At 33.8% G+C, this 13626-nt stretch overlaps 1 protein-coding gene across 1 annotated transcript; it reads left to right on the top strand.

The window, feature by feature from the left end:
- Positions 1–9053: 9053 nt before the first annotated feature.
- LOC147396963 (triacylglycerol lipase SDP1-like) lies at positions 9054–12943 on the top strand. Its single transcript, XM_086452306.1, has 3 exons — positions 9054–11437; positions 11555–11698; positions 11832–12943. Exons 1-3 carry the CDS (start codon positions 10019–10021, stop codon positions 12702–12704), a joined length of 2436 nt encoding a protein of 811 aa, XP_086308432.1. The 5' UTR covers positions 9054–10018; the 3' UTR covers positions 12705–12943.
- Positions 12944–13626: the final 683 nt, after the last annotated feature.

Raw genomic sequence — 13626 nt, forward strand, 5'->3', positions numbered from 1 at the left:
AAATAAACTTTATCGCTTGTCATATTGATTCAAAAGCCCAACAGTTCATACTATATATGTTGCATGAATTCTTCTGAACAGGTGAACTACTATACCTTATCGATCACATGATTTATTAAGATTCCTTTATATTTTCCTCCCTTAATAAAAAGATATTAGTAATCATTTAAAATATCTATTGTAGCTTTCTTGAGATCCTATACTGCCATAATAATTTTTTATATCTTATTCAACTTCTTTCCCCTCCTTCTAATCATCTTCATTGCTAGTGTCATGCATAAGTGTTGCGCTTAGAAATCCAATCCTTCTGTTATGGGTGTCGCTCCCACTCTCAATTCTCACTTTGGTGCTTTGGGAGCGAATCCTTCTCCAATCCCTACTCTTAAAAATACACGAATCAACCCTCAAAATGTTGAAAACCTGTTCTTCGTGAAGATTCGCATCATATCCATCATTAAGTATTTTTTTTTTTAAATTAATTATTAGTCGTGTATGTCCTAAAAAACAAACATTGCAATGAAATATTAGTAAATATTATAATTAAAAGACAATAATAGTTTAATGAAAAAAAATTAAAATATTATTGTAATTAAATATTTAATCTAAAACCTTCAAAGTAGAAGAAACTTCAATGATTAAAATATTTGTTGATTATTAAATTACTAATACATAATATTAATCAATATTGTGTTGTCATAAGTAACGGAGATGGAGAATAACATAATAATACCTGTGATACTAGTCAAGTTATATAAATAGCACACAAAAATATGACCAATCAATGGATGTAACAAAAATGCAAGTGATAATATAACAAAAATGGACAATTGGAGGACTCATTATTATATTTTTCAATACGAAATTTATTGAATGAAATATATTTATTTTCTTAAAATTATCAATTCTAAATTGTAAAAGAGATTTTTTTTTTCAACAAAGAATAAGTTGTGATGGAATAATAAATAAGCAAATGAAGCATACAAAAATAAATTGATATTTGAGTATATAATTTGTATATAACGCTCTGGAGGCAGGCGCTCTAAAGCCTAACATATTTTTGAGTTTGGTGCTCTCGCGTTCTCTCTCTCTCTCACTCAACTGCTCCACACTCTAGTCAATAAGGTCGTGCGCAACCTGGATAATGTCTAGGTGCATGTATTTGGGATGGATTTCATAGCTCGTATCTTATTTTTTTCCACTTAATAATTCATTCCCATGACAACATTGTGCCTATCGAGAGTCTTGGGCCTCGTTTGGATACAAAGTAGAAATTAACCGTGAAAGAGAGTAAATTTAGGAGAATATATATATTAAATTTTGATTTTTAACTTTAAAAAATTAAACCTAACAAATTTTTTTTTTTTTTTAATTTGCTTTTTAAAGTGCATCCAAATAGACTCTAAGTGAAATACATTCCAAAGAACCGTGCTAGAGTGACTTTGAAATTCACTCCATTTCACACTTTGCTGACGTGGAAGTGCCTACAAAACCATAGATGCTTTTCACTCGTGTCGGTGAAAAGTATCTATGGTTCCCTACCAACATTCATGTCGGCAAAGTGTGAAACAGAGTAACTTTCAAAGTCAATCCAACATTTTCCAATTCTAGAATCCAGATTAAAAGGCCTAGAGAGATACTCAATTTCTGTGTTTTGAAAATCAGATTTTGTAATAAAATCAGTTTAATTATTGAATCATTGGTTTTTTATGAGTGTTTACGAAGATGAAATTAGGTAGCTTAGTAAACAAATGATATGCTTTTTATTTTTAGTAAGTGTAAATAGGCCAACCAAAATTGAACCGAGGTCCGACCTCAGCCTAACCAATTTTATAATTTTTGGTCCAATCATTGGTTCCACTTTTAAAACATTTCCCGGTATTAGGTTATTAGGAATCAATTTGGTCACCTAACCTGGCCTTGCCAACTGCAAAAAAGGCCTTCATTTTTAGCCTGCAAAGGTCAGGTTGGGCTAAAAAAAATTTCAGCCTATTAAATCCAGGCTCTGCTTGGGCCTAATGATGCCTAGCCCAGTCTGCTACTAACTGTTTAATTTTTTAGATTTATGATTTTGTAATAAAAAATAAATGAAACATATCATATATAGAACAATAAATTTAATTCATCTCTTATCTCTTTATTTATTATGGATATTGAACCTATAATTTGATGAAAAGTAGAACAATTCAAAATAATTTTGAAAGAAATAAGGATTTGATATTTTTATAAAGTCTCAAAATAATTAAGCCCATTAGGATCGGAGTTGGGCTTACACAACTAAAGCCCAATGAAGTTTTAGGGATGATCTAAGGTACTACTGCCTCTTTAATGCTGGTTCATGTTGTTGATGTACACTTATATTTGATGTTTTATTTAGATATATAGGGTATAATATATTTTTTATTGACTTATATTTGATGTTGAATTAGGGCATATTTGAAATTATTGATTTTTCAGATTTGATCGGATTCGGAATAATGCATATAGTATTAGATCAGATCCAAACTTGAAAATGATAGATCGGATCGAGTACATATCTAATAAATTTCTTATTGGATCGATACCAAACAAGTGAGAACCTTACACAACCCATGAAAAAGAGAGGATTATAAGAAGAGTCGTGATGGAGTGACCTCAAGGTGGAACCTCATATTGCACGTCTTGACGTGAAAGTGGATAGGAATCATAGATATTTTATCATTCAAGATGTCAATTCAGCATTATTCTTATAAGAAATATTACATCATATTCAACTCCAATGATCCCATTGGACACTGCGAAGTGTAAATTACGCTAGAAATGTTCCAAGTTGTGTACATTTGGTGCTATTTAATTTGCATAGCACCTTAACCCTGAATTACTTGAATGATGTATCATGATTACTTCAGAAGAAACTCTCTAATACTCAACAATTATATATTTAAGATAAGAGTGTGATATTCTGATTCGAAAAGACTCACTCGATCTGTACGTGGTGATTGACGTAACAAGGGCACAAAACCAAAGATCTTTTTCTTCGGGATACACCAGGAAAAAAGATCAACGGTACTATGCCCTTGCCATGTCAGCCACGTATAAACCGAGTGAGTATTTTTGAGTCAAAAAATCATTAGTCTTAAGATAAATATGAGTCTACGAAATCTACAGTCCGAGACACCCTCAAACTTATTGATTCTCTAATAACCACTATGTCGCAAGGTCACTCACGTTAAATATTAAATTTACTTTCATAAATATACAAATATCATAAATCAATTTTAAGATATATTTCATCAAAAATATCTTATAATTTTAGTTAATCCAATTTATTTTTAAGTGAGAAAAAGAAACTCACCTTACAATACTCATAAAATTGTGAAAATTTCAAACTTAAATTGTTGATCCCAAAATCTAAATAAAGAGGACGGTTGTATTATGGTCTAGATCATGTGTTTTTTCACGAGTCACCACATCATGGCCCATATATAAATAAATTATAATAAAAGAAATTGATCTAGACTTCCCGATAGACCTAACTCCTAAACTTGAATGCTAACCATGAATCCGGATTAGTAAGGAAACTTGAAATGGGACTTAAGAATCTTGTTTTCTTTTTCAATCTACTTTAGAGCAACTTCAACGCAAATAGGCATAATGTCTAGGCATTTTATTATAGAGAGTCATTTTGCTTATTCAAGGGGTTTACACTCTAACAATACTAGTCAAAATGTCTCTCCTCAAATTCAACTAAAGTAAAATGTTTCACAACTACTATCATTTCTTACCGAATAGGTAGAGAGAGAATCTCACTCACTTCTTTTGCCTCTCCCACTTTCTCTCTCTCCAAAATATTTCAAAGTAGAGAATTCCAGTCCAAGTGCGTTGGAGTTGCTCTTAACCCTCTTAACATTAAAAAAGAAAAAAAAATGGGGATTAATAAGACTTGATTTTTAAGTGGACCTAGTAACACAACCCGAACTTGATCCATGATAAATCGGGCCAAAGCCCAGTCCAATGATTGACCTACTCTCCACAATAGGGGAATCATGAAGAATCATACCACTAGGGCTGTCAACGGATAGCTATCCGATCGGATAGTGCTATATCCGAATTTGAATCCGAAAATAAATAATACTATTCGAATTCGAATTTGAATCCGATCGGATATCCCTAACAAACATTCGAATTCGAATCCGAAAAATATATCGGATATCCGATAATATCCGATTCGATAAAAAATCCTACAAATACCATCCCTCAAACTGTCGTTCGCATAGTCGAAACGATGATACCCATAGATTTGTTCGAAAAATCACTCCAAGCGGTTCAGATTGGATTGGAGAGAGGGAGAGAGAATATGCACCTGCATGCTCGTCGGCCGGAGAAGATGTGTCAGAGTTCGCACAATTGAAACGATGAAACCCACAGATTTGTCCGAAAAATCACTTCGACCGGTTCAGATCGGATCAGAGAGAGAGAGAGGAGAGAATACGTACTTGATGCTCGCCGACCGGAGAAGATAGTGGTTACGAAGTTCGATCGAAACCCGCCGTTACGTCGTCTGATTCTTTACGGCTTTAGCCATTAAGGTGGGTTAGACTATTAGAGAAGATGAAGTTTTAAAAATAAAATTTCGTTGTATGAAACGAATACATAACACATATATAAAAAGTTTTGTTGTAAAACATAACTACATGATATAACAATATATATATATTGTTATCGGAGCGGATATTATCGAATCAGATATCGCAATATCCAATTCGAAACTCATTCGAATGTTAAAATGACATTCGAATCTGAATCCGATATCCGAAATTTTCGGATAATATCCGATTTTTCAAATTCGAATTCGGATTTTGGCTATCCATTGACACCCCTACATACCACGTTGAGGTAGAAAGACCCATGAGTCTATTTTAATGAAAAAAACAAATTATTATCCCCAAAGCGAAGACCTAACATCAATTTTGATATTATATAGTTACTTACTTAACGCAACCCCCCCCCCCCCCCCCCCCAACACACGTGTCTTGGAGTGTAAGTGAAAACGTTACGAAAGCTTTCTTTGCTTACAATGATAGTGACGTATCGATGCGATCGATATGTCCCGGCCCATACAGCTTTTCAACACATTTAAAGCTACATTTATGGTCTAAAATATCATTTTTGATGTAAGATTGATCATGACCGTTACAGCGCCTTGTTCATTGAACCATTGATGGGCCCACTTATCACGTAATCGAATAAGATTTTGTCTCGTGCGGTCAACCATCTATGACATACGCATATAGTTTCCGAAACGGTTTCTTCAATCCATTTGAATCTTATCTTACACTTTTGGAATTCTGATTTATATGTTATTATGGTTATTTGAAGGACCCCCCTCTCCTCATTGTAGATTAATTAGAGACACATTCCTCATTTGAAAGAAAAAAATATATATATCTTTAAAAACCTTTGACTTTGATAAATTCTAACTAATATCTAGGGTGTTTGCAATGAGTTAAGATAATCAAATTTAAACTGATATCATGGGCACTTGCACGAGAAGGAAGCGAAAGAAACAATCATCTTTGTTAACTTTCTTTTAGTTTATCACTTATCAACATGGTTTTAAAACTTAGTTCCACATTTCGTCTTGTCTAGGCCCAATACCGAATTGTCTCGGATGAGTTTTTTGATACGTTTGAGACGTTTCGTTCAAAAAATCAAAAAAATGAACGTGAGGTATTAAATCTCGATAAAAAAAAAGTGATTTGTGAATTGGTCTTGTTCAACTCTGACATCAAGTAAACTCGGACAATACGTCTCGATCTCGGACAACTTTTAAAACCATACTTGTCAGAGTTATTACTACATTTTTACAAAAACGTCCGTTTCATTTCATTTTATTATAAATCTTTTCACTTATCAATCTTTACAATCTGGTCTTGAAGATGTTCATGATGCTTTTTCATCGTCCAACATTTGATGTAATGAAAGTATGGTTAGACTTATTGTTGTCTTATTAAAATTTCTTTCGAAGTGATTGATATACATATGTTGGATACATAGAACTTGAGAAGCATTATCTACTTTAACAATTTAACTATTATTCTATTGGCAACATCTTATTCAATCTCCCCATCCTTATGTATAGGATGCCTAGGATTCTTAATCATTATATGATAAAATATTTAAAAATACCTAAAATAAGAATGTTGTAACATGTATATTTTGAGCTACTTTGATATTGATTAGTGGACAATTATTATTATTATTATTGCTTATCGTGGGTATCCTCACCCTTCAAGTGAGACTAATCTCATGGTCACACGCACCATCCCCTCGGAAAGTCTTACGTGCAATTAGTTGAGTCAAGGATTAACTTGAAGGGTGGCCCCAAGGAATTCTTGAATATAAATAATATATATATATATATATATATATATATATATATAATATATATATATATCTATATATATATATATATATAATATATATATATATATATATATTATATATATATATATATATATATATATATATCTATATATATATATATATAAGTATTAATGATAAATATAAATAAGCCCAAGTGAAAACTCGTAACCCATGAATTCAATTTCCAGAATTAGGCTAAATTACGTATTTCAAAATGAATTACTTTGGCTAGGGCATGGTCCATAAATTTCAACTTAAAATAATATTTGTTGTTGGAGACAGATAACCTTAGTTTTACGTAGAAGCTTTGTGAAGGCATTTAAGTCTTCAATTTTGAAGGGTTTTAAATAAAATTGGAAACTTGAAATCTCAAGCCAAAACCATAAGAAAGTTTGAAAAGACTTCAAATTCTTTAAAGGTTGGTCTTTATTAAGCCTTTCTTAATATTGAATCTTGGATCATTTAAGTATTGATTTTAAGATACTTATTAATCTTAAATGCGTATTTATATTCCTATAAAAGAGAAAAAATAAAATAAAATACAAATTTAAAAATATTGGGTTGGCTACATACATCATTTGCTTACTTGGCAAAATCTTGTTGGACAACAAATTAAGGCTAGATTTAAGTATCTTAAATTGTGTCATGTGGCTTGATTAAGTAAAATTAGGAGAGAAATTTCAAAAATTCCGTTAATGTTAGGTTCATGCATTTTGTGAAAACTAAATCAAGGATTTAATTTTATTATTGTATATATTATTTATTTATTTATTTATTTTTACAATAACCCATCGAAGAATCATTGGAAGAGGTAAATCTGATCAAGGTAACAAATCTAGATTCGTCGAAAAAAGATTTTTTAAAAGGAGGATCTTAGGTTCTCAGTCTTAATGAAGATTATGAGTATTTTCTTTTAGAGGTAGAGGTGACATGGGAGTTCTATTTAGATTTACATTAATGATAGATCTAGATTGTTTCTTAAACATATATATATATATATATATATTTCATAATATTGCATGCTAGAATAATCGTCTAAAAATGAATACGTGAATTGTTCTGAATTTGTCTTCATATTTGAAAATATTTTCTTTGGTATATGCCATGATGAGTTTAGATTTATATATTTATTTTTACTCAGGTATCACATTCATTGAGCATAAAACATGTATCTTGAAAATATTCTTTAAAAAAAATTAGGAAAAACACGATTATTTAAATTATGTGAAATAAGTGGGTTCAAAGGGCCTTGGGTTGAAAATCCCAAAAATCTTGCAGGAAGATCTTTTGTTTAGGATAATGGATGATGGACGATTCCGATGTATTAATTGTCATAAATACGGTAACCATTCCAATGATATTAATGGTTTGTGTGTGTTGAGTTATGCCATTCGTTTCATTTCATGCATTCATTGTAGAATTTACCTTGTGTTTATTTATTTGATATTTCAATAATTTGGATTTATTTTTAATGTTTATTATAATATATAGGAAGTTTGCTTGTAGTCTCACCCTTAATAATATTACAAGAATAAATTGGTGACATTTTGAGTTAGATTCGGTTTATGGGCGAACTCGAATAAATCATGTTTTTATTTAATTTTTCTTTTGGATTTTAATTGATATTTAAGGGAGAAATGGTACCCATGTTACCATCATAATTTTCTGCTAGATGACTTAATTGTTTTTCTTAATAAATTGTTGCAATGTAATCATCATTTATGTGATTTGCACACTGCTTGTTTTGAAAAATACATATAATAATAATACTTTTGAAAAATTTATGGTTAATACTTTGAATTGAAAATTTTGCTTAGGTTTCTAACGTGCTAGAATTCATGCTCATATAATTTTTTTTTTTTTTTTGTTAAAAAAAATAAAATTTAATAATATCTTACGACATAGAAGTTAAATTTACATTATTCCATATTCGGATTTTGAATCAAATATTCGGTCGAATTTTGAATTGGATGAATAGGTTCAAAATACAAGACGTGACAATAGTAGACAATTATATTAATATTAATATCATTAGTATAATAAATTAAAAATAATTACGATATCAAAATACTCAAAACAAGAAATGAACCCCTATTTGAAATAAATATCATTTACAACTTCCCATTATCATTAGATCATTGATTTCCTTGATCGTACAACCTTGATTTAAAATATCATATTGATTGAATGTTTCGATTAATGAAAAAATTAATACGATATCAATTGATATATTCGATACAAATAAATACATAATCGATATATTCTCAAAATATTCAATATTTTATGGTCAATATTTCATATCAATCTTGGCCAAGACTGATATATAATGATCGATACATTCTGATATTTTAAACCATGACCACAACACTGCACAACCCCATATTCGATCTCACAATTTGAATTTGTTCTCCTCTTCCTAGTTGGAGAAATTTGTGATAGTGGTTCATTACGTGCATCGATTAATCAAGTATTCCTTAGACCTTAATATCCTTAAAACGAATTTGAGGAAAATAAATAAATAAAAATTAATTTCTAGGGATGTAATTATAATTACATAAATTATGAGGTAACTATAAAATAAAAACAGTTATCTATAGTATCTGATAACCGTTTTTATTTTGTTGTCTATTTATGGAAAGTTCTAACCCTTCAAGCGAAAGAAGCTTCGTGACAGATATGGGCAGTCCTCTCTCTCCCTTATCTCAATTTCTTCCTCTGCTGGTCCAGACTGACGTCACGAGTTTTGGTTTCAGTTATGAATTCGACCTTCTCAAATCCCGATGTTTATTTTATCTATTCGATCTCTTCAAATTCCAAGGTTTCTGTTTCCACATTACTCATAAATTCAACTCTGGGTTCTCATTTTCTCTCTCTGGTTTTGAATTCTGGGATTGTTGGGCTGGTTTTTGGGGATAAAGGGTTTGGGTTGAGAACGCTTTTCGGATTTTAGGTGGAGAGTGAGTTTGTTGCTCTTGATTTGGTGGAAAAATTGTGGGAACTGAAATTTGGGGGTCGAAATCCTTGGTCTGTCTCTGTGGGTCTCAATTATTCTGAAAATTTCACCATTGTCATTAGATCCCAATTCACAATTTTGGGGTTTATTTGCGGATGAAAAGATTTTTTCTGGTAAATTCTTGTTATCTCTTCTGAATTGTTTGGGGTTGGTTTGTTGAATTTAATATTCTATCAGAAAACCCATTATTTCCTCTGAATTGGGGTAATTTTTTTTTGCAAACTTACAGTCTTGGACCAAAAAGAGAGAGAATAAAGGAAACCCTTCTGTGGAAAAAAAAAAAGTTATTATTTTTCTATCTGTAACTGTTGGAAGAATTTTGTTAATTTATGGTTTCTAGAGGAATACCCATTTGTTACTTAGCTCTCTATCTACATTTTGGGTGAGGGATTCTGCAAATTAGCGTCTGAGGGCCAAATCCCCTTGCATTGGGTCAAATCATTTTTTCCCCCTGATTTGTAAATCTTACAAAAAAAAATCAAAATTTCTTGTTGCATTCCAAAATCTCAACCTCATCACGTAAGATTTATTCCGATATTGTTTGAATTCTGTTTTGGGCACCCAAAAAAAAACTTTATTATCTCCATTTCTTTCCTCTGAGATATGGATATCACAAATGAAGCCAGTGTCCATCCATTTTCGATTGGTCCCTCTACGATCATAGGACGAACGATTGCTTTCAGGGTCTTGTTTTGCCGCTCAATATCACAATTAAGGCATCAGATCTTCAATGTTTTGTTAAAATTTCTCTTTAGATTTAAGGACTTAGTAATACCAATCATCTCATGGTTTCACCCTACAAACCCACAAGGGATCTTGGTAATGGTGACAGTCATAGCTTTCCTATTGAAGAGATGCACAAATGTGAAACTAAAGGCCGAGTTGGCTTATCGGAGAAAATTCTGGAGGAATATGACGAGAGCCGCTTTGACGTATGAAGAATGGGCTCATGCTGCTAAAATGCTCGATAAGGAGACATCGAAGATGAATGAATCGGACCTTTACGATGAGGAACTTGTGAGGAACAAGCTCCAAGAGCTTCAGCACCGTAGGCATGAGGGATCTCTGAGAGATATAATCTTCTGTATGCGTGCTGATTTGATTAGAAATTTGGGTAATATGTGTAATCCCGAGCTTCACAAGGGTAGACTCCATGTGCCCAAGCTCATAAAAGATTACATTGATGAGGTCTCAATGCAGATGAGAATGGTTTGTGACTCGGATTCAGAAGAGCTTCTCTTGGAAGAGAAGCTGGCGTTTATGCATGAGACGAGACATGCTTTTGGGAGGACGGCATTGCTCTTGAGTGGTGGTGCATCACTCGGAGCTTTTCATATCGGTGTGGTGAAAACTTTGGTGGAGCATAAGCTTCTACCTCGGATAATTGCGGGTTCGAGTGTAGGTTCTGTCATGTGTTCTGTTGTGGCCACAAGGTCTTGGCCCGAACTCCAAATCTTCTTTGAGGATTCCTGGCACTCGTTAAAGTTCTTCGATCAGATGGGTGGAATTTTCACAATTATAAAGAGAGTTATGATACAAGGAGCCGTTCACGAGATTAGGCAATTACAGATGTTATTGAGGCATCTCACAAGCAACCTGACATTCCAAGAGGCATACGACATGACGGGTCGGATTCTCGGGATCACAGTTTGTTCCCCGAGGAAGCACGAGCCTCCTAGATGCCTTAACTACTTGACATCACCTCATGTAGTTATATGGAGTGCAGTGACGGCTTCTTGTGCTTTTCCCGGCCTGTTTGAGGCTCAGGAACTGATGGCCAAGGATAGAAGTGGTGAGATTGTTCCTTATCATCCACCATTTCACTTGGATCCCGATGAGATGTCTGGTACACAAGTGCGTAGGTGGAGGGATGGCAGTTTGGAGAGTGATTTACCCATGATGCAGTTGAAAGAACTGTTCAATGTCAACCATTTCATTGTTAGTCAGGCAAACCCTCACATTGCGCCATTGTTGAGGTTGAAGGAGATTGTAAGAGCTTATGGAGGCAACTTCGCTGCCAAGGTACATTTATAGAGAAAGTAATCTTCTACATGCATTTTAGATTGTTATAGCCTTTTGGCCTCCTTTTTTCATTCTTAAATGGAAACTAACAATGACAATATGTTTCAACTATGTTAGCTTGCTCACCTTGTGGAGATGGAGGTTAAACATAGATGCAACCAAGTACTCGAACTCGGTTTTCCTTTGGGGGGAGTTGCCAAGCTATTTGCTCAAGATTGGGAGGGTGATGTCACAATTGTCATGCCTGCCACGCTTTCTCAGGTAGTTTACGAAATTCATCCAAGTTGTATATGAGTTCTTAGTGTTCTATTTTTTCAGACTGTAATGTTAGTATTTGATTCAAATAATCATTGAGCTCTTTTTTGTTTGTTTGTTTATTTGTTTTCTATATCAGCACTTGAAAATTATCCAGAACCCATCATATACAGAGCTTCAAAAGGCAGCCAACCAAGGCAGGAGGTGCACTTGGGAGAAGCTATCAGCCATAAAGGCCAATTGTGCCATCGAGCTTGTACTGGACGAGTGTGTAGCTCTTCTCAACCACATGCGTAGGCTCAAAAGAAGTGCCGAGAAGGCCGCAACTTCTCATGGACTAGCCAGCACAACCAGGTTTAATGCTTCCAAAAGGATTCCCTCGTGGAACTGCATCGCACGTGAGAACTCAACAGGATCCCTCGAGGATGACATACTTTCTGATGCCGCTTCTTCATTCCATCAAGGGAATAGTGTGAACATGGCAGGGCCTTCGGGTCGGAATTCCCGTGGCCACCGTAATGCACACGATGGAAGCGACAGCGAGTCAGAGAGTGCGGACCTTCATTGTTGGACAAGATCCGGTGGGCCCTTAATGAGGACAACGTCAGCAAATATGTTCATTGACTTCATCCAAACTTTCGATGTTGATGCAGACCACATCATGATTGGTTCTAGGGTGACAACACCCGATAGAAGCTCAGAGAGCACAGATTACGATCAGCGAGATGTGGGCAGTAGAGCTTCCACGACTCCTAGCATTACATTAACCGAAGGAGATCTTCTGCAACCTGAAAAGATCCATAATGGGATTGTACTCAATGTTGTGAAGAAGGAAGATCTAAGTCTGCCCATTAGGAGTCGTGATTCGGACTATTACCATGGCTCATCCAATATGTCAGTTGCGGAGTGTTTGCAACTTGAATCTCCCGAAAAGGAAATGGATACTAGCTCGGCATCTGAAAATGGAGATGACAATGGAGCTTCCTCGGCCCACAATGTCTCCCCATTGTAATTTGGCAGATAACCATTACTGGATCGAACAAAATGTGCCCACTTCTTTCAAGGTAGATTAAAACTGAGGTATATATGTTACTCGTGAACACTGGCGTCTTGATCACATTCTTGTATTGCTACTTGTTTGGTGAAGGATGGAGTAATTTTTATCTTTCCTCTTACAAAAATAATCTCATTAGCACTGTAGAAGTTACTTTGTTGCTGAAGTTTGTTTATGGTGGGAAACTTTTAATCTCATCGTAATCTAGCAACAACAAACATGTTCTAGTTGTAATTTTATCGATCTCGCTTCAACATGTAGCACAATTTTCTGAATAAAAAAAAATATATATATGTTTCAGATTATCCCAAGTAATGCACTTACATGTTTTTATCATTCATTCATCAAGATTGTCGAGAATTGGCTCTTTGTTGAAACTGCGAACTGAAGGAAATATAAGATAGAATCAGTCTATGATCCTGTTAAGCTAAGTTACCATTTGGAATACAATTCTTTGCAATTATGCAAATAGAGGGGTTCTCACATTTTTTTTACAATTAAATAAGTTTAATTGTAAAGGTGGGGTTTAGATCTCTAGTCTGATATTAACCCCACAGAGACTAAGGTGACTCTTTCCAAAGGGTTGTTGATTTCCCATATATGGGAAAAGATTGCAGGGAACAAAGGAGGACTACATTACATAAGTTGAATCCAACTTTTCTCTCATATTGTGACACAAGTAAACAATTCTTATTGGATTGACCAAAAACCTTGCTAACTGGTCTTTATGGAAGCTTTATCCTTTATCTATAGAACATAGTATTATATGCATATAGAGCCTGGACAAAGGTCGTGGTATCAACTCTCATAAACCTTACCAACTTAGGAAGCTACACCTTAATTTTTTTTTTCTTTTTTCCAAAGTTGAGCTTACCCATAA

Source organism: Akebia trifoliata, chromosome 8, assembly GCF_017979445.1.
Source record: "Akebia trifoliata isolate Shusen 1 chromosome 8, ASM1797944v1, whole genome shotgun sequence".
In the NCBI taxonomy this organism is placed as follows: domain Eukaryota; kingdom Viridiplantae; phylum Streptophyta; class Magnoliopsida; order Ranunculales; family Lardizabalaceae; genus Akebia; species Akebia trifoliata.

Coding starts and splice junctions, on each gene's coding strand:
- LOC147396963 (XM_086452306.1), top strand. CDS start 10,019: ATGGATATCACAAATGAAGCCAGTGTCCATCCATTTTCGATTGGTCCC. Junction 11,438..11,554: donor GAGGCAACTTCGCTGCCAAG/GTACATTTATAG, acceptor CAACTATGTTAG/CTTGCTCACCTTGTGGAGAT. Junction 11,699..11,831: donor TGCCTGCCACGCTTTCTCAG/GTAGTTTACGAA, acceptor TTTCTATATCAG/CACTTGAAAATTATCCAGAA.